This window comes from Anopheles funestus, chromosome 3RL, assembly GCF_943734845.2.
Source record: "Anopheles funestus chromosome 3RL, idAnoFuneDA-416_04, whole genome shotgun sequence".
Classification (NCBI taxonomy): domain Eukaryota; kingdom Metazoa; phylum Arthropoda; class Insecta; order Diptera; family Culicidae; genus Anopheles; species Anopheles funestus.
This window is the reverse complement of record NC_064599.1, coordinates 52105903-52131793: the sequence shown is the minus strand read 5'-3', so window position 1 is coordinate 52131793 and position 25891 is coordinate 52105903. Positions and strand designations below refer to the sequence as shown.

Genomic DNA, 25891 nt, shown 5'->3' with positions numbered 1-25891 from the left:
ATTGAGTTGGTAGCAAAGGTGATGAAATATAATTTTGAATGAATTCATACGGTTTTTGCTGATGGTGAATTTAAGAGCAGCAATGAGTTCAGCAGTGTCATTTACTTTCGGAAGGACCATATTGCACTCATCGATGAAATACAACAAAGTATCATGTGCTTTATTCTCTAGCGCGATTTGAAACAACCGATTCGATTGATCGGATGAAATATTTCGTTGATGTTTTGTTTGATTCATAAGTAGTTTTACAATACTGACCATATTGTGTTTTGTACAGAACTCTAGGATTGTCAAGGTATCAAGTTCCTCACGAAGAGAGAAGACGTCAAGTTTTTTTTCGTTGAGCAAATATTCTACCAATTGAATGTGTAGCTGATTTGCCATCTTCTTCGTGTTTTCACGAGAATGTAACCACTTTCCATAGTTATGAGCATCAATCAGTAAATCGCGTATATCATTTGATATGATTTGTTGAAACAAGGTGTCTCTATTCACTGCCGCTCCAGCAGTCAGTAAATCGGTTGTTGAAATATCATAGCCGCTTGCAAATGCATAGTCTAAAGCACTCCATTCGAAGAGTTCATCTTTCGCATTGATAGATTGAAGAGACATTATTTCTATAAGCAATTTTTCTATTGCTATTGATCGGCCAATAACTGCCAAATGAAGCGGTAATCGACCTACCGAATCCTTCACGAGTGTAAACGAAGGATACTTCGAAACTAAAGCACGGACCTGTTGTACTGTTTCTTTGATTACAGCCATGTGAATATCACATCCTTCACTATCTCTTACTATCATGCGATTGAATAAACTTCGAGTTCGCTGAACCGTTCGATTCCAATAATTCCTCGATCGGAAAAAGCTCTGGCATTTTATGCGATGTTTGTTGCTGTATATCCAAGATGCCGCGAAATATTCAGCAAATATGCGAAGAGTGAACTCAGGATTGTATCCTTTAACACCTTTAATGATGTAAGACTTCTCATTGCCCTGAGCTACATCCTGCATGCATCGGATAGCTTCTTGTGATTCCTTATCGGACAAAAGACTAGTTAAGTCGTCTTTACTGAATATAGCAAACATTGCCAACAAGGCATGTTGATTTTTGTTCAATTTATTGGTCTTTCCATTGTTTGGATTCATCGTTGTATTGATGGATTCATTATTGGATGTTTTTATTTTGTTCGAATCGACCAGCGTGTCCAAATGATGAAACCAATCCATTCCGCAATATTTCAGTAGGAACTCCAATATTTTGTCCGAACGATCTTCATCCTGATTAAACGCAACATAGTGAAACACATTCCATCCGTTTCTTGTATTTACCTCTGCAGGATCAAAACCTTTGGCAATCATACAATGCAGCATGAAGAAGCAACCATTCTGAGCAGTCATATGTAGCAGACTTCGACCTTCACCATCGGTAGTATGCCGATCTATTGTTTTGTCAAGTAGATATATGAATGCAGACATCGATTTTTCATGACATACTGCATAGCCTTTCGGTAACAATCTCATGACCATCACAATGATTCTATTAGTAATGACCATGTTGGTCTTCTGAACAATGTATTTGACCATCTGGATGTTTCCCTCATGTACTGCTCTAGCAAGAAGAGCTTCGACGAGGTATCCTTCATGCAGGATATCTTTTTTTTTGTATTCAGGTAACGATAATTGAACGTTATTAGAACTTCGTACGCAACAAACCTTTGGATAATCAACTTTGTCGAGCGATGGTATGTTGTTGTTACTAGGATCATGAATGTCCTCGACAATTTCTACATCTTCAATCACAATAATATTGAGTTGGTAGCAAAGGTGATGAAATATAATTTTGAATGAATTCATATGGTTTTTGCTGATGGTGAATTTAAGAGCAGCAATGAGTTCAGCAGTGTCATTTACTTTCGGAAGAACCATATTGCACTCATGAAATTTGCACGATGAATACAACAATTGCACGATGAAATACAACAAAGTATCATGTGCTTTATTCTTTAGCGCTATTTGAAACAACCGATTCGATTGATCGGATGAAATATTTCGTTGATGTTTTGATTGATTCATAAGTAGTTTTACAATACTGACCATATTGCGTTTTGTACAGAACTCTAGGATTGTCAAGGTATGAAGTTCCTCACGAAGAGAGAAGACGTCAAGTTTTTTTTCGTTGAGCAAATATTCTACCAATTGAATGTGTAGCTGATTTGCCATCTTCTTCGTGTTTTCACGAGAATGTAACCACTTTCCATAGCTATCAGCATCAATCAGTAAAATTCTTAAATGATTTGATATGATTTGTTGAAACAAGGTGTCTCTATTCACTGCCGCTCCAGCAGTCAGTAAAGCGTTTGTTGAAATACCATAGCCGCTTACAAATGCATAGTCTAAAGCACTCCATTCGAAGAGTTCATCTTTCGCATTGATAGATTGAAGAGACATTATTTCTATAAGCAATTTTTCTATTGCTATTGATCGGCCAATAACTGCCAAGTGTAGCGGTAATCGACCTACCGAATCCTTCACGAGTGTTGACGAAGGATACTTCGAAACTAAAACACGGACCTGTTGTTCTGATTCATTGATTACAGCCATGTGAATATCACATCCTTCACTATCTCTTACTATCATGCGATTGAATAAGCTTCGAGTTCGCTCAACCGTTATACTCCAATATTTCCACGACCGGAAAAAGCTCTGGCTTTTCATGCGATGTTTGTTGCTGTATATCCAAGATGCCGCGAAATATTCAGCAAATATGCGAAGAGTGAACTCAGGATTGTATCCTTTAACACCTTTAATGATGTCAGACTTCCCATTGCCCTGAGCTACATCCTGCATGCATCGGATAGCTTCTTGTGATTCCTGATCGGACAAAAGACTAGTTAAGTCGTCTTTCCTGAATATAGCAAACATTGCCAACAAGGCATGTTGATTTTTGTTCAATTTATTGGTCTTTCCATTGTTTGGATTCATCGTTGTATTGATGGATTCATTATTGGATGTTTTTATTTTGTCCGAATCGACCAACGTGTCCAAATGATGAAACCAATCCATTCCGCAATATTTCAGTAGGAGCTCCAATATTTGGTCCGAACGATCTTCATCCTGATTAAACGCAACATAATGAAACACATTCCATCCGTTTCTTGTATTTACCTCTGCAGGATCACAACCTTTGGCAATCATACAATGCAGCATGAAGAAGCAACCATTCTGAGCAGTCATATGTAGCAGACTTCGACCTTCATCATCGGTAGTATTCCGATCTATTGTTTTGTCAAGTAGATATATGAATGCAGACATCGATTTTTCATGACATACTGCATAGCCTTTCGGTAACAATCTCATGACCATCACAATGATTCTATTAGTAATGACCATGTTGGTCTTCTGAACAATGTATTTGACCATCTGGATGTGTCCCTCATGTACTGCTCTAGCAAGAAGAGCTTCGACGAGGTATCCTTCATGCGGGATATCTTTTTTTTTGTATTCAGGTAACGATAATCGAACGTTATTAGAACTTCGTACGCAACAAACCTTTGGATAATCATCTTCGTCGAGCGATGGTATGTTGTTGTCACTAGGATCCTGAATGTCCTCGACAATTTTTACATCTTCAATCACAGTAATATTGAGTTGGTGGCAAAGTTGTTGGAAAATGATTTTAAATGGGATCATTTGATTAAGATTAATTTTGGATTTCAAAGCAGCGATAAGTTTTGCTCTATCATTTGTTTGTAACGAAGACATGTTACATTGGCTTACTAGGTACGTCTCGATTGCAGAAGCATTGCTATCGTTTGCCATCTGCAACAAGTGCTGTGATTGCTCTGTTAAAATTTTTTCACGAATTTCAATTTGGGTCCCAAGTTGTTTAAATACACCGACCATATTGTACTTTACGCAGAATTCTACAACAGTCAAGGAATCAAGCTCTTTGTGACTAGAAAAAATGTCAATTTGTTGTTCATTTGCCAAATTCTTAATTAAATCCAAGTGAAGCTTTCTTACGACCATTTTGTAGCTTTCATGATTGCTTAACCATGTTCCATAATCATGAGCGTTAAGCATTAAATCCTTTAGGTTGTTAGATACGATTTGTTGAAGTAAGGTGTCCCCATTAACAGTCGCCCCAGCAAACAATAAGTTTTTGATTGATGTGTCAGATCTCATTGCAAATGCATAATCTAAAGCGGTCCAATGAAGAAGTTTATCTTGCAAATTGATTGACTGTATCGTCGTTTTACTTATTAAAAAGTTCTCAATTGCTCTGGATGGGTAAATCATTGCCAAGTGAAGCGGTAATCGTCCAACTGCATCTTCTACAGATGCAGCAGAAAAGTTTGCCGACAACAATTCACGAACCTGTTGCTCTGATTGATTAATTACAGCCATGTGAATATCGCATCCTTTACTGTCGCTTAAAACCATTCGATTATGAAAGTCCCGAACTCGATGTAGCTCCGTAGTCCAATATGAGCGCGATCGGAAAAAGCTTTCTTTTTCTATAGTTTTTCTATTTTCGTACAACCAGCACACCGCAAAGTACTCAGCGAAAATTCGATGAGTAAAACGAGGAATATTATCGCAAACATCTTGAATGATGCCAGTTTTCTCATTACTTCGAGCTACATCTTGCATGAATTCGATAGCTTCCTGTTGTTCCTGGTCAGACAACAACCTAGTTCTCACTCCTATGTTAAATATGACTAACATGCCCATAATATTGTGACGTCGTTTTGTTTGTTTATTTACTTCCTCGTTCTTCTTTATTTGAACGGGATACTTTGCAGCAGACTGAACTGTACCAGCTTTCTCGTGATTTAATATTCTTAATTTTTCTTCAACAAAATTTCTTATAACTTGTAATTGATCGAACTTTGTATCCTCCAAAAGTTTGAAAGCGGTTGTTTGGTTTTGAGCGCTTAGATGGATTTGAATTTTTGAGAGTGAAAGTTTTGCAGCCATGTGCAGAAAAAGTGGTATTATTTTTAATTCTTGTATACTGTAGGTCGTAAGAGTATACATTTTTTCTAAAATGGAAATTTTATGGTCTTCATTGCTTTTTTTGTAACCTTGTAATTCATGCTCTACATAGTTGTTCAAAAACAATATTCGATCTCTTTGGGAAAACGGCTCCAGTCGCCACAACTTGCCAACCGAAAACGTTTGTTTCAGTTCTTCTCTAAAATTATACGGCCTAGTCGAAATGTACAGATTTCGAATGCCTTCAAATTCGGACAGCCTTGCAAAATATTTCATTACGAAATCCTTATAATGCGGGACAATTTCATCAAATCCGTCCAATAAACAAATAAATTTATTTTCGTTAAATTTGTTTTGAAACAATCGTAGCTCCAGCAGTTCTTGCAAAGGTACTTTTGACACATCAGGATTGGTTTCGTCAAGGTTAATTTTTCCATCCGAGAACGTTAAAAGTTTTGCGGTTCGATCAGCTTTCTCTCTTTCCTTATCGAAGTCTGTAACAGCTCGATTGTGAATATTGCACATAAACAAGGTAAGATGCAGTAGACGATAGAGGATCCTAACTACTTCTGTATCATCGAGGGTTTTAGGATCCAACGCTTGTAAATAAAAGAAATCAGAGGAATATTGCAGAGCGTTCATACGTACAACAAACATAGAATAATTATCGTTCGATATTGCCGATGCTAGCCACGTAAAGTAGGTGGTTTTTCCATATCCTGCTTCGTCTAAAAAGATGTGCACTTTCACATTGTCCTCGCACTTTAAAACATCTGGAAGGTTACACGCTTCATCCTTCAAAGGTAAGACAGATTTTAGCAGTGATGCTGTGATTTCGTCTTCAGTCAAAAATTGTTCAGCTTCCCGCTTTTCCTCTGAGTATGGTACAAACGATCGTGGAATATACCACGGTTTAATTTTTTCAAAGTTCTGCAGATTAAAGTTACCACTCTCTCTCACGTCTGTATCGCCATATTTTTCCAAAACATTAAATAACAGGCTCAAACTATCAGTTTCTCTCACAATATTTTTGAGGGCTATAGTCGTTCCAAAAAGTTTCAAGTTGTGCTGCGCAAATAACTGCTTTTTTGCTTCATTGGTAAGATCACGAACGAATGAACAATCTTCAGATGGGTCTTCTTCGGCTGGTTCCTCGATTATAATAATTTTAATTTCACGTGTCCTTGCGAGATTCTTAACAGCTCGAAGAACTTCTCTTCCCAATTGACCAAGTATCGTGATAATGTATTCAGTAGAGAGGCCAACAGCAGTAATGAATTCCGTTAATTCATCAAGGACATCATAGATATTCTCTTTAAATTTAGATGAAGCACTGTTCACAAATAGACACTGATACTGATGCAAGGCTAAGGTTTGTGAAACAATTAAAATATTCACTTTCATACTAGTTGTGCAGCGATATCGAGAGACATATTGTGTAGTGCAACTGATAAACTCGTTCAGTGCAGTTTCATTCAGACAATTTGGCTCAATAACAATGCGAGAATATTTAACGCACATTGATTTAAGATAATCATTCGTAAATGTTTTAACCTTAACAAAATTTTCATTCGCTTTTGTTTCTATAAAATGCTGGTTAAGATCCTGCAAACTTATATGAACCGTCTTAATCATGCCATCAAACAGCATATTGTGCAAGGCGTCATATGTTCCTTTTTTGTTGTTAACCCAGGTTGGTATCATATCCATAATCTTATCGCGAAGTTCTGTCTCATTCGTAGATCCACAAACTAAAAGGAATTTCTCTTTAAATCGTTGGATTGCTACATCAACTTTTTCATAATACGAATTAACATCGGGTGATAAACGGGTTGTAACGTTTAAAACAGTTTCGGCAAATGCCTGATCTAATATAATTCTGATTTCTTCCCATTCTATTTGGTTGTTCAGTTCACCTTGATTTGGAGTTAATTTGAAATATTCTTGTTTAAAACTGTTCCTCAGTTTTCCTAGAAGCGTTGAACTTTCCGCAGTCCAGAATTCTTGGTTAAATTGAAATATTCCTGAATCATGGGGTTTTATACATTTAGCAATTAAATTATCATGAACATTAAATATAGCAGTGGAACATTTAATTAACTTTTTCTTTACGGCGTATATCGCTAACATTTGTCCTAGTTTTTCTACACTTGCATTTCTTAATTCATCAATAAGAGCATTAAATTCTGTTTTGCTTTCTAAACTGTAACATTTTGCCCCTAATTCGTCACAAAACGAAAATATGTGAGCGATATCGTGTTCCCGTGGTGAAAGATATTTTTTCAGATTTTCATCAATGCTTGCATTGGTGCATAAAATATATGTATGAGAACCATTCAAAGAATGTTCATATCCATCAAGATAAGAGATAAAGTACATTGGGATTGAAAAGGGTTTGTTAGAATTCCATTTCGTGAACAAATTACCTTCTTTGATCAGTTGAACATTTTTCTGAGAATTCAGTTTATGTTTGGCCTGAATATAAACATAAGCAAAATTGTTTGGTGTCGATGGCAATGAGTAGTGAAATACGACGTCATCAAATTTACCGGCAGTCGAATCTTCCATGGTAATTTTAAAATCCGATAAAACACCTCTTCGTCGGAGAGTGAAGGCACGCAGCAATATCACCATTGCCGTACGCAAATGATAGGAGCTTCCGTGCATTGTTGATCGTCCTCCAGCACCTTCATTAGCCATTATTATTGTTATTGGATTCTTCCTGGTTTTTTATATTGTTGAGTAGATGGATGTAGGGCTAAAAATGAAAAATGAAATTCATCAGTTAAATTTTATTTAGTTCCCTGATATTACTAATTTATATTAGTCTATATAATCTTTTTATGTGATTATTTCTCTATATATAATTATCTACATATATAGGGGTCTATATAATTAGAGACCGGCAGTACAAAGACTACAATCACCATTTACTTTAAGGACCACAAATCACTTTGTTAAATGTTAAAATCACTTTGTTAAAACATTATCAACAATTCAATAATGGCGAAGTTATCTGTTTCTTTGGTGATGTTCGCTTAACCAACAACCTTATTGTTTTGCTATATTATGTGTGAATAACTAAAAAAACCAATGTATGTGTTAGGTAATAATCAAAACGTATTAACACAAAATATTTCACATGATGCTTTAGCAAATATCTGTTGCTTAATGCAATTAGGCAAAGCACTACTGAGCTTAATGAGATTATCGGACAAAGCTAATAAAATCAAGGATCATTCAATTATAACAACAAAAAAAACAAAAATTGAACAACGGTTAACCTCCTTCTTCCCTGTTGACAAAAGCAACGTCGATGACGATTTGACAGGAGGGTGACAGCCGTGCGCGTGAAACGAGCCCGACTTACCAAACCCGAATGCGCCTGCCGGTAAGCACTCAGGAAGATGAGTGGTATGTCGATGACCGACAGGCGAAGGCGATGACCGAGGCGATGGGCGGGCGCGAACGACAAATAGCAATTTGTAGCGAAGAAACATCCGACAGAAGAACACGTTAAATTTTTTAATTTTTTGCTTCTGTTCTTATTTCAAGCAATTTCGGTAAAACTGTAATAAAGTGAAGAATATTAAAAAGCACGAATTCCTAGTCGGATTATTTGCTGCCCTGTTGCGTTTGCAACATTCCCTATTGTATCATATCGTAGTGTTGGAAATATCCCTACTATTTCAAGCAATAATTTGACCACTCTATGCTGCTAGCTTTAAAATAAAACAAACATTTTGAACGCATTTTCCTCGTTAAGTTATGTAATCAATGATGAATATTCAAACAATGTATTAAAAAGTAAAACTAACAGTTGCGAAAAATGAATAATATTAACATCTGAACTAACACTACTTACTTCTAAACTTCGTTAATCACTCCAATACCTCAAAAAGCGTTGCAAATAGAAAAGTCTATGTTGTCCGTTCAAGGTGTATGTACTTTTAGAATGTAAAGTTTTATAGAGTAAAATGATATAACACTTCTTTAGTATTCAGGGAGAATCCCATTTCGATATTTTTTCAATTTTTCATTTTGGATAACAACTGAAGTTTACTCAACAAAGGTGCCCAACATATTTTTTGGGGATTTGAAGGATAGATGTCGGTCTCAAAATCGAAATTGAACATGACAATGGTCCGGTGGTGTATGTTACAAACGACACCAGCCCACACTGCAGGACCGGGGATCAAATCCGATCCGGATCGTCCCGACATAGCAAGATCTGTTAAGGACGTTCAGGACGCAACGTAGAGTAGCACAGCAAGCTGGTAGGTTAGTTAAAATGGAGCAAAACCTATTGGAGATTTAATGGATAGATGGATAGATGGATCAGATGGACAGGGGATAGAGGACAGCAGCAATAGATCGAATTTCCTGGAAAACGATTTTCGGGCAAGCAGGCCATGACAATATGACGTGCATTTTCCGCTTTCGACCAAGTAATTGACGCAGACAAAAGTGTTGAATAGAAGCCTCCTTTTGGTACACAGGTGTTATTACACTTGCAGTAGGCATTTTTGTATCTGAGAGTGATATTGACTGGTAGACTTTAAAATCAAATGACCATATTAGTACATATTTCTAAAACTTTAAAGGAAAGGAATGGTTAGGTTTACCTAACTGCGTAATTTATGATTAGGTATATTTTCTTAATACTTGTGCATTAAGGTATTCTAAAGTAATAGTAACTTAAGTCATATGCGATAAAATCCTAATTATGAATTAATAGAGAAGGGATGCTTCACGCGTTACATTTTGTTACGATAGAGGGTGAGGGGATCACATACTAACAATTTATGTGCGTTACGTGAAATCCAACTTGATCAATAGATCTGCTGCGGGAACTTACCGCGAACTGTGATAGCTGTTGGTTCGTGGCCTACGTGCGATTAGTGTGAGTACAAATCAAATCAATGCAGGTCCCTGGATTTTGATGCAGAAAGTTGTAAAGCGTAGCACGTTATCTGTAATTGCAAATTTATAAACATGAAGTGTTAACATTTTTTAAACTTTGTAAATGTTCTTATGATCATTATAATACACCAAGCATAATTTTGCAATAACAATTACATAAAAAATGTAGATAAAAGTAGAAGAAACATTGGATGTTATCTTGATTGATCGGAATTCATTCCGTTACCTATTCTTATCTTGTTTACCGGCGTTTGCAGTTTTTTTCCGTGAACTGATACGTCTTCTATTTATTTCTTTGTTAAAAAGCATTTGAAGCCGTTCTTTATGAATAAAAGAAGCATTTCATTAAAATAAAAAAGCGATTTTTTTTAGATCTCCTGCGGGAACTTACCGGGAACTGTGATAGCTGTTGGTTCGTGTCCTACGTGCGATTAGTGTTAGTACAAATCGAACCAGGTCTGCTGTTAGGTCGCTATATTTTGATGCAGAAAGTTAGTTGTAAAGCGTAGCACATTATCTGTAATTGTAAATTTATAAATATTGTGTTCTCGTATCACATACTTTGTAAAAAAAAAGAACAATGTTACAGTATAAATCTGTACAGTAGCAGTCACTTATGTATTTCCGGACACCTGCTTTTCGTACACTTTTTTAACTAAAACTTGTCAGGTAGCTCCTTCTACCTCTGCTTAATGGGAAAATGAAAAAAAAAAGAAACGAAAAAGACGTACTTGCGGAGTAAAACAGAAAGAAACAGAAAAACATCCTGTTTTTGCCACGACATTCAAATCCGGACAGCTCCCTTCCCTTATGAAAGTTGATTTATTACCCTTTTTTAATATCAACTATTTAACTACATCAGTAATTTGAAACATTCGATTATAGGAATTCAACATAATTTTATTAATTCATTCTATTTTAACTAATATTAATCTATCGGAATAAGTTAGAATTTCATGAAGCTTGTGTAATGTTCTATTATTCGAATCCAGTTAAACCTGCAGTAACATTTACATGTAAACCTACTTGAGTTTCATTTAAACTTATAATATTAACTTTTTAATATTCTGCAACACCTTTTTCTTAATAACACATACCATTGCCGTTCACATCTATCACCGCTTTCAAACGTCTGGGCATGCTGTTAACTAACTTGTAACAAAACTCTGGTTCCAATTTTTCCAATATTAATTGATTACGATAGAATAATATTTTTTTTTTATAAAAAGTGTTCATTAAAACAACTTACATACTAGTTTCAACAATGTATGGAAAACATGAAGGGATGATGTACAGGGATTACAAAGAACATTTAAGGATTGTTATATCAATCACAGCATTGTTGTTTCCAACAATGTGGATGACGTAATTTGCAAACAAACGTGGGATGAGAGTCCTCTTACTTGAACTAATGTTACTTAAGACAGGTAAGAGGAGGGAAAGGAAGTTTAGGGAATTGTCCGGAACGATGACTGCCATTTGTTGCAACAGTATGCTCCACGGATAAGATACCCTAGGACACATGGCGAATTTGTGCTGCAGGGTCTCTACCTGGGAGCATATTGAGCATGCCGAAGAAGCTCGATCCATCCTCTGCATTAACAGTCCGTGGGCGATTTTGTTGTTGACCAGCAAATACAGAGTGCTTCGCTGGACAGAGGACAGTTGGTGGTTGCCTATATTCTTCCAAACCCATCACCAATTTACGGAAGGTGACTCCAGGGCTACTTTTGCATCCGGAAGTCTCCCAACCATAATCTGTCGAAGGGTTTTGGTGGTAATGATGGTCTGGTTTGGGCAAGGATACGTTGTCGAAATGGAGGCTATGTTGGGAGGGTTACTATCACAAGATATGTGTAGTGACCCAACCGTAAGACTTTCCCTTTCGGCAACGTATCGGTTCACCAGCAGTGCGTCCGTATTGATAGCCGGAATATGAAGGTTAAGTCCACCCCGACGTTTTGGCAGCGCAAGTTGTTGTAATGGAACACGTAGTCCTGCAATGCCATCCCAAAGCAAGGATCGAATGGTGCTAGAGTCCAAGGCTATGTCCATTGATCGCGCGCCACAAACCGATGCAACGAACCATAGTTTGGGCAAAAGAAATGTGTTTAAGAGCACAACCTTCTGCACCAAATTGAGGTCTCTAACACGATGAAGCCGGATCAGGTGATGGAAATGTTGGATCACTTTCTCCCAGTTGTGGCCCATAGCCTCCCGTATATTGTTAGTGAACAATATCCCGAGCAGGCGCAGACGTTCCACAGTACGTAGCCATGAGATAGTTATCGTGGTGTTTGGCGCTGTATGACCGATGTCCAGTGCTGTTGTTTTTTCCACGTTCAGTTTAGCGCCAGCGGTTCTGCCAAACGCTTCAAATGCTGCTTTCACTTGCTCGAGTTTGCAAAGGGATGTTGTCACCACCGAGATGTCGTCGGCATATGCGTTGACCAGGTCGTCCTGATCGCAGCAAATAGCTTCTAATCAAGCGATGAGAGGATTTAGATAGAGGACAAACAGGTGCATGGATAAGGGATCGCCCTGTCTGACGGAACGGTGGATAGGAAAGGAAGCGGAAAGATGTCCATTTGCAAGGATGCGGGAAGAGGGTTGTTCACCGATCGTACGCAAAAACAGCATTAATCCTGGATTAAAGCCCATAGAAGACATAGGGCGCCACAAAAAACTTCTATTGACCCTGTCAAAGCCCTGTGACAAATCAAAAGACACGAGCTTGCCATGCTTTCCCTTACTCTTGAGATCAACCACCCGTTCCTTAACAGAGAGTATAGCTTGAAAAATATTTGCAAGGTTTGTTGCTACATTTTTGCGCTGTCGATATTATCCCCCACTTCTTGATAATCATATCAAGACGCAGTTTGACAATTCTCGACCGTAGCTTATAATCAGTATTAATGAGGGATATGGGTCGAAAACAAGATACGGTGCCCGTGCCTCCTTTCTTCCTCACAAGAACTATGACACCATCAACAAAGTTCCACGGAAACTTGCCTTCAAGAGCCACATTCAATATGAGATGTAGTTACCTATGGATTATCTCGTATGCACGATGATAAAATTCCTTCGGGATCCCATCAGGACCAGGAGACTTTCGCGACGCAGACTTTTTAACTGCATCGAGGACCTCATCGGGTGAGATCTCATCCATGGAGTCATTGTTGGTACTACAATCCTCTGGAATGATTGGATTACAAGTAAACGCATCGTCCGTCGGTAAGGCTTCGTCAGTGTATAATTGTGTGTAGTATGTGTGAATGTGTTGTCTGATTTCCTCTTCATAATCAATCACTCCGCCATCATCAGACATCAGTTTGTCAATCACGGTTCGTGTCCGTCTACGTTCCTCTAACTGAAACGTAGTGATACTTTCACCAGCAACTCGTGTCTCGTTTATCCGCGTGAAATCTTCAGTTATCGTAAGTTATAGTTATCGTAAGAGTTTTTAAGCACTCTACAGAGAATGTCCTGTCGCAGGCGGAACGCGGAGTATTATTGATTCGTCTTCCAGCGAAAGAACGATTTAATTTTCGGTTTGCCGAAGTGAATCCACCAATCCATCCAGGAACCGAAATTCCTTCTTTGTCTTGTCCATACGTTCCACCTTCTTCTGAACTCCTCTATATTTTCTTCAGTCAATATGTGTGGCCTGAGTTGCCAGTAACCGTTGCTACGAGATCTCGAGCAGTTATCGGTCGGTAGGCAGACTCGAACTGTCAGAGCTTTATGATCCGAAAAGGCCAGTACGTGTAAGTCAGTCGTTCGTAAGTGCGTCTTTAGTGTAGATGATACATAACAACGATCGATGCGAGAACCCGAACCACGTGTGATGTAGGAAAACTCTACATCGTTGCCACTGAGCGCCTCCCAGCTATCACACATCCCTATACTGTTTATTGCGTTCCTCAGAGCAAAGTTGATGTTTCTCTCGCCCGTCGCGTCCTTTGGATTCAACACACAGTTGAAATCCCCCGCAAGAATGACATGCTGAGATGCATTCCGAAGATAGTACGCTAACGTGGGGTTGAAAAAATCCTCTCGCTCTGACGAACGCTGGCTACCAGAAGGAGCATAAACATTACAGAGTGTGGTAGAATTCTCAAGCCGAACGCAAATTACACCTAAGTCTAAACTGCGCTCGACGTTAAAAATATTTTAGGCGTTCCCGCAAAGCGATCGTTGTTCCACGTTTCTCAACACCCACATTCGCAATCACATTGTAACCGGGAAGTGAAATGCTGATATCGTAGACTTCTTGTAGAAATATGATGTCGGCGTCCGAGTACGCAAGACTGTGCGAAGAGCATTTAGTTTAGTTGCACTAGATATTGCATTCAAATTAATTGAAGCAAAAACATAGGTAGAGTATGTATCCATTGCAACTAAACTAATTACTCCCCAACGTGTATGTCTGTTTGTGTAAGTGTTTTTGGATTTTACGGTGGACGGCCAGGCTTGCGCTTAACCTTTCCTCCGATCGACGCGTTAGACGCATCGCTATCCGTTTCGTCATCGTTTTTGCGCTTACCTTTAATATCAGGATCTGGTTTTGAGCAAGAAGGGATGGGAGAGGGGACTCGAGGAGCTTTGAAAACATGCGTAAAGAGTTCTTACTCACTCTTCAATGCACGGTTTGTTGGTGTTGGTGCGGTGCTCAGAGCCACCGGTGCTGCAGTCGAAGCCTTCGGTGCTACGGCCGGAGCCTTCTGTGCTGTCGGTGGTGCCTTCGGTGTTGGCGCTTTCACTGGTGGTGCTACCGGTGTTTTAGGTGCTGTTACAGCAGTTTTGGATTTGTTTTTTGTATCTTAGAGGTCTTGTCCCTAATGGTCCTCACTCCTGTTGTCTACATGGCTCGTCTTGTTTTTAGTTGTATTTGTAAAGACTTGTACTCTTGCTGATACAAAACACGTCTGATCTACTCGAAAGTCAAGAGCAAACTGATAGATTGATATTAGTTAAAATAGAATGGATTATTAAAATTATGTTGAATTCCTATAACCGAATGTTTAAAATTACTGATGTAGTTAAATAGCTGATATTAAAAAAGGGTAATACATCAACTTTTATAGGGGAAGGGAGCTGTCCGGATTTGAATGCTCGTGGCAAAATCAGGATGTTTTTCTGTTTCTTTCTGTTTTTCTCCGCAAGTACGTCTTTTTCACTTCTTTTTTTTCATTTTCCCATTAAGGAGCTTCAGCTTGTTAAAAATACGATACCGACCTCGGCAACGGTCGAAGGAGAAGATGCGACACTCTAGGGATGGGATTCTGTGTCTCGTTGCTCACGTCACCAAGTGACGATCGAATGTCACTTGTGAGTGGCACTTCGAGCGTAGTAGACACAGGATCCCAACAATTTACATGAAGATTTAACATTTTTTTTAAATGTATAAATGTTCCTATGATCATTAGATAAGAACATCAGTTACGACTATTACACAATTATAATACACCCCGCATCATTTTGCTACTACAATTTCATAAAAAAATGTAGATAAATGTAGAAGAAACATTGGATGTAATCTCAATTTGCCAAATTTGAATAGGGGAATATATTGTTTTAATTTTCTGAACAAAGGACAGATGAGTTGATCAAAAAGGTGACTAAGAAACTGGAGAATATGCTTACAAACTACTTTTGACAATTCCTTTTAACTTTCGCAAGACGGCTCGGAGATATTTTTTGTTGATAGTTCCTAATAAGCAAAATGCAAGTTAGTTCGTTAAAATATCGTTTTTTGTTTAATGTTTTTAGTGTCAATATCTTGTTCACTTTTCACGGCCTCTAAGGTCACGTTAGCCATGTCTGGCTTATTAGATTTATTTTTACTGCTTAGCCGGATAGTTAGTCTCCCCGTAGCAAGGGAGGTGGACCGGCGTCGTTTATCCCATACACCACCGGGCCGATTCATTTAGTTGGTGTTAATGCACACGTTAACTAGGTAGTTTTGGGACATAATAAAACTATTGTATGCATAAAGAAGACATATTAAATGTTTCTACAGTAGAAGTTGAAATAAAAACGAAAAATAGAAAATGCGACATATATTTTCTTAAGGCGCCTGGCAACGGTGTCTTTTGCGAGCGCAAAATTTAGCAAAGCACAATCAAATCTCATTTGCAATAACTAAAATCACTTTTGCAAGCGTGAGTTCGTTGCCACCCAATTAACAACTGGTCTAAAATAAACGTTATAATTTCTGAAAAAAATCTGTGGAATGTAGAGGTCGATCCCAATAAACAACTGGTTTAAAGTAAACGTTATAATTTATGAAAAATGGTGTTAACTGCTAGAGAAATGCTCGAATCGCGCGTTGCTATGACCAAAGTGGGTATGGTATAGCTTATCCCTAATGATTTGACAACTGCGCTGTAAAAAAACACAAAAAAAGATTTGGCAGATCGAGGTACGGTCATTTGAACATGTGTGTGAAAAAGCGTGCCTTGTGTGCAGAGTGACCAGATTATTTTCTTCGTCATCGGTAGGAAAGCAAAAAGTTTATCGGTAGTTATCGGTATGATTCCAATCCTGTCCAGTAGTGGGGTCTATGATACCTTAAGTTAGAAAGCTAAAAATTTTAGCCCGGATCTGTCAAAACATCGAGCAGAATCGAGCGGGAAATTGTTGACAGGTAATATCATCATGCAAGGATTCCTCAAGGACCTAGCATTTTGACATAAAGAATTACATTAGGCTGCAGTTTTGTAGAACCGCGTTTTGACGAAACAGGAATTACAGCGTCGAAATGTAGTTCGAAATAAAGGCATAGCACAAGTAAAAATTTGTATTATTTTTCATAAAAAGCTGAACATAATTAAACTCATGTAATTTCATTGTTGTTTTCAATCCAATTTCAATCAACATTCAGCCGAATCAAATATGGCCTAACCTGTTTCAGACCTGCTAGAAAAATGCCTTGTTTTGACATTTGTCGAGCAGCTGATCGAAACTAACATTAGAAAAATTTTCTAATCTGAAATACGCAGGCTTATTTTGCTGAGCGGTTTGTATGGAAAACATGCAGCAAATAAGCCGCGAAACGTCAAAGTCCATATAAAAAAACTAGTTGAAGGTATCATAGACCCCAGTATTGGGTAAATCTGATTCAGATTCATGAATCTGAATGAATCTTTGAACTGAATGAATGATTCTGAATCTGAATGTCAAAGATTCATGAATTTTCGAAGATTGATGAATCTTCGAAGATTCATGAATCCTTGAAGATCCATGAGCCTTCGACGATTTATGAATCCTCAAAGATTCATGATTTTGCGTATTCTTTACGCATCTTGACTTCAATTGTAAACATTTTGTGGATGGAAGTCGGTTTGCATTTTTTATGAATATTTTTCCCAAGGTTGTGCCCGGTGGTGTATGTGATAAACAGCGCCGGTACACACTGCAGGACTGGGTATCAAATCCCATCCGGACCGTCTCCCCGTAGCAAGGACTGACTATCCTGCTACGTGGTAAAATAAGTCTTGATACGGCCAGGCCGTTCATGAATCTTCGAGGATTCATGAATCTTTTAGGAATTAGGATCTGTTGGGAGTCGACTCATGAATTGAATGATTCTTCACTGAAGATTCATATGAATGACTCTATTCAGAAGATTCATTATGCACAACACTACTGTCCAGCTCATGCTCTCTTAAGTTAAATCGTGAGACCGTGGGGTGATGGTTTCCTTGGAGTTTCTTGTTCATTTAGTTTGAGCCCTTCTTATACTTCAGGTACACCGCATAAAAAAACGTGTGGTTTGCACACAAAAGATATTGCAATGGAAAATGAATTAGGACATGCATTTATGGCTTCTTGACCAATATTAAGAAAAATCTGTGATTTTCGGTAGGACTCAAGAAATGTCAGTGTTTCAGGGTGTTCGTCTGTGAATCGGTAGGCTTATCAAAAATCGGTAGGAATACAGATTGGTAGTTCTGGTTTTGTGTATTGTTGTCGAGGTGTAAAGGTATAAATGGAAACCTTACCTCGAAACGTCCAACGGGTATTTAAAAATGGCCTGTTGAAAAGAGCTTTAAGCCCACCTGTATATTATACCCACTTTGGTTATGACTACCAAGGGGTTGTCACATTTCCTCTTTGACATTCTATCGATTCTATTATTTCAGGAGTGTAGGAGAGGCATTGCTCAAGGAGTATGGGATCAAGAGAAGAGCTGACAAACATACTAGAAAAATGTTCGGAAAATAGTTTACAAATATCAGAAGGTGAGGACGCATGACGTGAGTCAAGATGCATTCGAGTGGGTAGACTACTAGAAGAGTTGCGGGATTTGACATAGCGCCAAAAGGAACGAGGGTTGGAAGAAAAACGCAATTGCAATCTGTATAGGTAGGAACGACGGCGAAACGAAACGCAGACGCTGATAAATGCGAAAATAATGCTTTCGGTTTTTTTTAGAGAGCGCAGCAAGCGGCCTCGTCGACTGATGTACATGAAAATAAAAAAGACCAGTCGACATGGGAAAGGATCGAACCCACCTCATCGTAGTCAGTTAAACGAAAGTTGTATTGAACTATTGATGCAGACGCACGAACGGGTACAGGAGCATGAGTAGGACCATCCGGAAGAGCAAATAACATCTCAAGTGGGGGGTGATGGATATCAGGTGGTGCATAGGCAGCGGGGGTAACGAAACATCACAGCATAAAGCAGCGTTAAAGTTGCCCAGTACTAGGTCCAATTGGTGCTCTCTGAAGTTAGCGATACCACTAAGTTGGTAGAGTTCATGAAGACGAAGAACATCTAGGAAGCTCGAGTTGATATTTGTTGCACTGGAGGGAGCAGGGCCATCAAGTGTATCGTTTGATAAAGTTGAAACAGACCAGGAGAGTAACGGCTGGTTAAAGTCCCCGAACAACAGGAGATGATCATCAGAGCTCTTAAGGGAGATGATATAACCAATACATTCCGTGAGATCGTCCAATGTTGAGTGGTTAGAGCTCAGGTACGGTGGTAAGTGGACTGCACCAATATATAAGCGATGAGCGCCTAGGGAGACACGTATCCATGTGATCTCAAGCGAAGCGTGATGAGTAGAGCAGGCGATCGGCACACCACCACCACGAGAGCATTCACTATTAAGAATAGTTCTGTTACAACGGTAGATGTGGTAAGCTACGTGATCAAACAAATGACTGGAAGGTACTTCATCGTTAAGCCAGGTTTACGTGAGCAGGACAACGTCATAATTAGCCTCGGAAGAGGACAAGAGCAGTTCAACTGTCTTTGAGCGGAGTCTATGCACATTTTGATAGTAGAAGCAGAGCTGCTGCATGTTTAACGGAGTAGTGCTTCCATTGGGCTCGAACGGTTCAGCAGGACTATGCGATAACGATGGAGATAGATCTGGTGATATGGCTGATGTAATATTGTTGTGTAGCAGATTAGAATGTAGTGCATTGGAAGTGGCCAAATCAGAAGCTAGTGCTGGTCTAGGCTGCGTAGCTGGTAGTTGCATGGTGCCGGGTGAGTTGGTGTAAGTGGAGGTGGTGTGTCCAAAATAGCTGGCGTGAGAGAGTCGAGTAACTCAGGTGAGTGCGAGGGTGTAACCGGTTGAGTTGATGGTAATAACGATGACCCAGCGTGAGCTGGAGGGTCATGTAGGAGAGTGCCAGGAAAAGCACTGCGTTTGTCGGATCGATCATGCTGGCCAAAAGGCAACCCACGCACAGTTCGTTTGCTATCATTGAACACAAATTTTTTAAATAGCATACCACAGGGCCATTTCGAGGGCATCAGGGTATGATTCAGCAACGATTTTGGCACCCCAATCGCTGTTTGACGAACTCGCACATACCCTCCTCGGTTGTATCAGGAGCAGCATGAGAATTGAAGAGCCAGGATTTAGGTTCCAGTACGTTGATAAAGGTGATTTTATCAGCAGCTACCGAGGTAGCCTCAAGGAGGGGGGAGCTGGGAACAGTATCCGGTACAGAAGCGATAACATTCATATCAACATCAGCGATATGAGGAACGGGAGGCAAGGCGACAGTGTTGGACAACACTGTACTCAAGTCTGTCGGTGTGAGCGTGCGAGCACCATCCGTGATGGACTGTGGGTCAGGATGAACGGAAGCATGCTGTGCAAGTGTTGTGGACTGGTGGCGCGTCATCGTAGTAGTGTAAAGATCATCTCTTAGTGCGGAGACTGCGGAAGCTAACTCAACAGAGAGTTCAGCTTTGATTGTATTGAGCAGCGGGGCGATTTCGGCGTATGCGCCAAATCCGACCTTGTTTCTGACATCCATGCATTTGGGGCATAAAAACAACAGTTGAGAGCTCGTGCGTAGTTCCTTTATGCAGTCTCTGGGTGAATCGATACAGCTCGGGTGGTATGAGATGGCACAGTAGCCGCGGCAAGGGATATCATCAGCGGTAATAGCAATGGAGCAGGCGCCACAATCCATGGTGCCCCTTGAAGGCCAAGTGTGGTGTAGAAGAGGATGGTAACGTGGAGCACTAAGTTGGCGAGAGTGTGACGCAGTGCTTGCAGTGGTGTGATGCTGTGTATGAGCACAGAGGTTTTAGTGAACACCGAACAGCTGAGATGAATGACGTCACTCGGTGATCAGAGCGAGCAAACCCAAGCCCAAGAGCCCAAACATCTCTGCTGAAGAATGCAGGAAAACGGGGTAATCGCCGACACACGACAACAGCAGGCGCGAGCAGTCAAAATCACTGAACGAAAGAACGCGAATACTGCGACCGTAGACCATAAACGAACAGAAATTCAAGCGATACCAATTGGAGCGGCAGAAAACACGTCTGAACAGTGCGAACTTTTGCGCGAATGCGAAATTTATACAAGCGAGTTCAACTTGACGGATGAAATCGTACACGACCATCCGAAAAAAAAAATTGATTTGGTCGTACGACCAAAATCGTCGTCCGATTTTATCTGTAAAAACCCATATAAAATTTTTAAAAAAGTCGTATGCGACTGAGCACTGCCACCAGCCTTACGTGACAAAAATCGCGAGGAAGATTTCGCCTGTCCGATTTATGCACGTTTTTTCACTGGAACGTTTCACAAACAGGCACCATGCGGCTCGATCCCGGAGCTTCCGCGTGCATGTTTTGTTCGCAACAGAACTCGGAAATTAAAGCAGCGTATCTTATTCGAACGACTTGTCACTTTTCGGTTTCTTTTCACTGATTTCGACTGGTTTAAATTGTGACTTAACTTAAACAAATATTACCACACGTCCCACCACATGTGACACCGGCGTCGATAGAATGTCAAAGACGAAATGTGATCATAGCAACCCGTTGGTCAGCGATTCGAGCATGCCTTCCATCATTTTTTTTAATGAAATTATAGCGTTTATTTTAGAACAATGTCAATTGGGTTGTTTCATTAATTTTTTAATATTAATCTTATTGCCTCCATTCGAAATCAGTCCTTTATGCTAATATGTTTATCCATACGTTATTCTTGGTGTATCTTACCCAGTTAGTTGTTCAACCGTAGGCTAATCATAAACGAAAACTTGCTCCGTAAAAGTTTTACAACTTCGAAATAAATGTCAACACTTGTACAATTTTCCGGACACTTTCTGTGTTATTCGTTGATTGAGAATATAACTTTATTGTATTGTAACCTGTAACGAATAAAAACAATTTACAGAATCCGTATGGCACATTTTTCGCGAGTTTAACCAACTTTTCGAATCACAAACGAAACACCGTTTTGCACTTGATGCTCACAACTGAGGAGTTAACTCAAGTCTAAATTCATTTTAAAAATCACCGTTACCAATTGTTGTATAGCCCGCTAGGGTTCTCACGTATCGTCTTGCCACTTATCTTATTTCAAATGTATTGCTATTATGGACATAGCTTGATTCCGAAAATATGATAAGAGTACCAATACTGTTACGGGTGGTGTGCTACGAATTTATTTTTACGTTTATCTCGTCTGTGGACTTCTTAGAAAATTCGTTATTAATGCTAGGACGTTTTTTTAGCTCATTGATTAATTCATTTCCAAGAGTCATTTTCTAAGCTGAACCTCACCCAAACCAGATAATAATCGATGTTCTCGTTATTTCTTCGCGGGCCGGATTCACAGCAGTTGCGGGCCGTATGTTTGACATGTCTGCTGTAAATTATAAGGAAAAAGCAATCACCGTCAGGCGTAACAAGTTCGTTTGAAAGATTCGGTCGAAGTGGTTGGTCGTTTGCTTGTTTATGTTTGTTTATGTTGGTCGTTTTGGTGTAAAAGTAGATATCTGATAAAAGCAGTCAAAGATTAAGAAACGTATTCTACGAAAACTGATACTGATAAAGAGATCGTGACGTATAAAGTGGTGCGTAAAGCTAACATGGTAGCTGCAATTACCACAAACTCGTAAACAGATACGGATACATCAGGGCGAGTTTGCAATCAATGGTTTTGATACTGTTAACACCACTCGTGAATTTGAAATGCACAAGACAGTATAAAGCAGTGAATTTTTCGCCAACAAGCGGTTGCTGCAGTGACAGCAGGATGTGGTCCAAGAAGAAAAAAAAAGAAATTAATAAAGAAAGAAGGAGGTGAGGGGATCCCAGCCAACCATACAACACGAGATTGTTTTACCCAAGTTTTCACCCAAGTTTCCAAAACCAGCATACTCATATTCACAATCAGATACCATAAATGAGAATTTACCAAGGATTAACTTACCAAAGAAAATGGTCTGCTAGCAGTGTTCTAGTAACAATTCGCTGATACGAGAAAGGATCTGTAGCGGCTCACCGCAACCATACGCATTTATGTCATATACATGTAATGATAAAGGAAAGCTAATTCCAGGTTTTATTTGAGAACGGGGTTTTATATTGGTGTTATAACTCTGTTAAACAATGAGGATTGAGCATCAAATTGAAGGAGTCAAGCAGTAAGGATAAACGCCGCTCACGAGCGATCCCGAGTGCGTATCGGGTTAGGAATAGAATTAAGATAGAAGTTAAGAATAAATTAGTATTGTAATAGAAACGAAACCCAACGATCGCCAAAGTAATTTCTCGCCTACTTTTTTCGCTAACATAAAAATTGATCCTTCGAACCGGAAACCATTAGTTACTGATTAATTGACAATCCTTTTAAGAAGTTTGTGTTGTTTAACCCTATTGTCAATGACCGCCTACCTGGGTAAGTTTTGCACTTTTATTTCTTAATATCGTTTTATAGGAAAGTCGTACAGAATGAAATTTTTAAAATGCCTAGAAAAACATGTTTTTCTCCATTTCGTACAAAAAGAAAAATTTTAAAATTATTTTTACCATGTTTTAAATATTTTTTTCGATTGATATCCCTTACATCTACGACCGCCTACCCGGGTAGGCCATACGATTCGTATGAAGTTTTCATTTTTTTCGGATTCTAAAGCGTACATCTTTTGATCTACTCGTTGCATTTGCATTAAACTTTCAAGAAAGAAGGATTTTTTAATTGTCCAACTAATATCATTTAGCTGATAATTTTAAATATTCTTCTTTTGTTTTTTTTTTTTGCATTTTTACAAATTTTTCTCCGTATATCTATGACCGCCTGACCGGGTTGGCCATAGGATTTATATGGGAGTTTTCATTTTTTCGGTAGTTTTCTGGGACAACCTTCAGCCGAGATACCTCAGGAAGAACCAAACATAAAGGAAATTGCTATTTATGTAAAAAAAATGCTTGTTCTTCGCGTTCTGAATTTAACACATATTTCTCCAAATGTAAATAATTTGAAATATTTGCACTTAGTGTTAGTAATATGATAACATTTGAGGTTTATAATAGCTACGTGGAAAACTTTTAATTATAAAAAAAGAATTTATTTTCTTTTTAATATCGCAGAGTTGCGAAAATAATACACAAAAATAAAATATGATTAAAGATGATTAATTAGGCGCGTCTACACGATGCCAATCTTTGATCGCCAATCTTACACATACAGTCATAGAAGCCTGTAACAAAAAGATTGGTAGGTGTTCTCGTGTTTTCACGATACTAATCTTTACCAGGCCTGCTTTCTTCTTCGTACTTCCAGCACAAATTAAAAGTGTCCGAAAAGATATGTTCTTCCATCAAAGTAACCGTTTCTTACCGAAGATTACAAGCGAAAGATTCGAGGTATCCACCAAAGTTGGTTAATCTTTTCAGGCGAAAAAGATTGCCCAACTCTGCTCGAACGCACCAATACATACAAAAAAGATTCGCCGAATGTGAAAAATCGAGCAGGAATCGTATCGTGTAGACGCGCCTATTGGCTACTATTAACCCCGAAAAACTAAATATATATGCTTTATACATGATTTAGAATCCGAAAACTGAAAAATCCCATACAAATCGTATGGTCTACCCGGGTAGGCGGTCGTAGATATACGGAGTAAAATTTATAAGAACGGCAAAAAAAAAAGAAAAAAAGAATTTTTAAAATTATCAACTAAATGGTATTAGTTAGACAACTAGAAATCCCATCTTTCTTGATAGTTTCAAGCAAATACGATGAGCAGATCAAAAGATATACGCTTTAGAATCCGAAAAAACCAAAACTCCCATATAAAATGTATGGCCTACCCGTGTAGGCGGTCGTAGAACAACGTGTATTTTTTTGGTCGTAGACACTACGGTTAATAATATAATGTCTAATCCGGAGGTAACAGCGGTTGTGGATGTGCAAGCGGCGTCAAGTCCGATCGAACTCGATCGATCCGATACTACGCCGTTTGGAATCGCTGAAAGTGGCTTTGGATTCAACGCAGGATGCTGATGCATCATATCTTCAAGAGTGTACGGAGCAGTTAAAATCCATCGCATCCTCCTTTGAGAGCAAGTACACGGCGATCATGGAAAGCAGCAATGCCATCAGTACAGAGGAGAGACAATATGCAGAGTTTGAGCAGCGACGCTTCGAGTTGTCTGTAGAGCTAAAACGCCGCGAAGCGGCGTTGTGTGCGTCGGTGAACGTTACGCACTCGCCAGGAGTGTCAAACCCCAAATCGAAAGTGCGTTTACCAGAAATTCCGTTGCCTAAGTTCGAAGGCACGTTAGAAGCTTGGCCGACTTTCCGTGACGCATTTGGTAGCATGATTGACCAGCATCCGAATTTATCCGACGTCGATAAGCTCATTTACCTGAAACGCGTGGTATCCAAGAAGGCGGCTCAAGTGATTGAAGCAGTGGAAACTACAGCAGCCAATTACAACATCGCATGGGAACTACTTATAGGGTTTCTCAGGCCAGCTCAACACCGTAACAGCACTTTTCAACAACGTGAAATGCGTATTCGAATTTGTATATCCAATTCGAACCCGGTAACTCTTTTCAACATGGTAAAACTAGGTCTCGCATCCATAAAACCATTACTCGGCAATAGGAAATGCGTATTCGGCAGATCTGTCATGCAACCTGTTTAGTTTATGTATTTCGATGCTCCATTGTAATCGATCTGCAGCATTACAAAATTTAACCGTTAATTTAACCGCCATTGGAAAAACAAAATACATATTTATGAATTGGTAGTTTTTAGTTAGCTTGTTTATTTATCTTTCGACGTTTCAGTGCTCTTTTAGTTCGTGTGAAGCAAAATTAAGAGCATAATTTGTTTCTTATCCCAAATTTATCTACATTTATTGCATATAATTATAGGAGGAATTAAGCATTTTTTAGGTTTGCTATTGGTATTGTTAATGAAAATTAGTCGTGTCTTGGTCTTGGTAAGATAAAATCTATAAAAATTCTATTTTGTTCCTTGCTTTTTCTTTTAACCACCCTCTTCTAATTCATGTAGCATAAAATAAAGCTTTTTGATATAATTCTGGCTTAGATTTAGATTCACTTTTGGAATTTGAATGTCTCGGGAAATATAAAACATATCGATTCCTTAGGAACTAGGAAAAAAGTGGAGATCCATTTTACAAGAGGTTTGCGGAAAGCGATTTTTGAAAAGCTTTGC

At 39.0% G+C, this 25891-nt stretch overlaps 2 protein-coding genes across 6 annotated transcripts in view; one reads left to right on the top strand and one right to left on the bottom strand.

The window, feature by feature from the left end:
- The window catches only part of LOC125767227 (uncharacterized), a 133898-nt gene that overhangs the window by 2475 nt on the left and 105532 nt on the right, over positions 1-25891 (bottom strand). The window contains exon 3 of one of the 4 annotated variants that reach the window (XM_049433582.1): positions 1347-2526. The exons of 2 other annotated variants lie outside the window; for them this stretch is intronic. The gene's annotated coding sequence lies outside the window, so the exon portion shown is untranslated. Of the gene's footprint in view, positions 1-757; positions 966-1346; positions 2527-25891 lie in introns of those variants that run through there. One more of the 4 variants, XM_049433585.1, reaches the window with a different exon arrangement.
- The window catches only part of LOC125767197 (uncharacterized), a 285303-nt gene that overhangs the window by 245332 nt on the left and 14080 nt on the right, over positions 1-25891 (top strand). The window contains exon 3 of one of the 2 annotated variants that reach the window (XM_049433536.1): positions 8307-8600. The exons of the other annotated variant lie outside the window; for it this stretch is intronic. Within the exon in view, the coding sequence (XP_049289493.1) occupies positions 8307-8326 (20 nt within the window). The 3' untranslated portion in view covers positions 8327-8600. Of the gene's footprint in view, positions 1-8306; positions 8601-25891 lie in introns of those variants that run through there. 2 annotated transcript variants of the gene reach the window in all.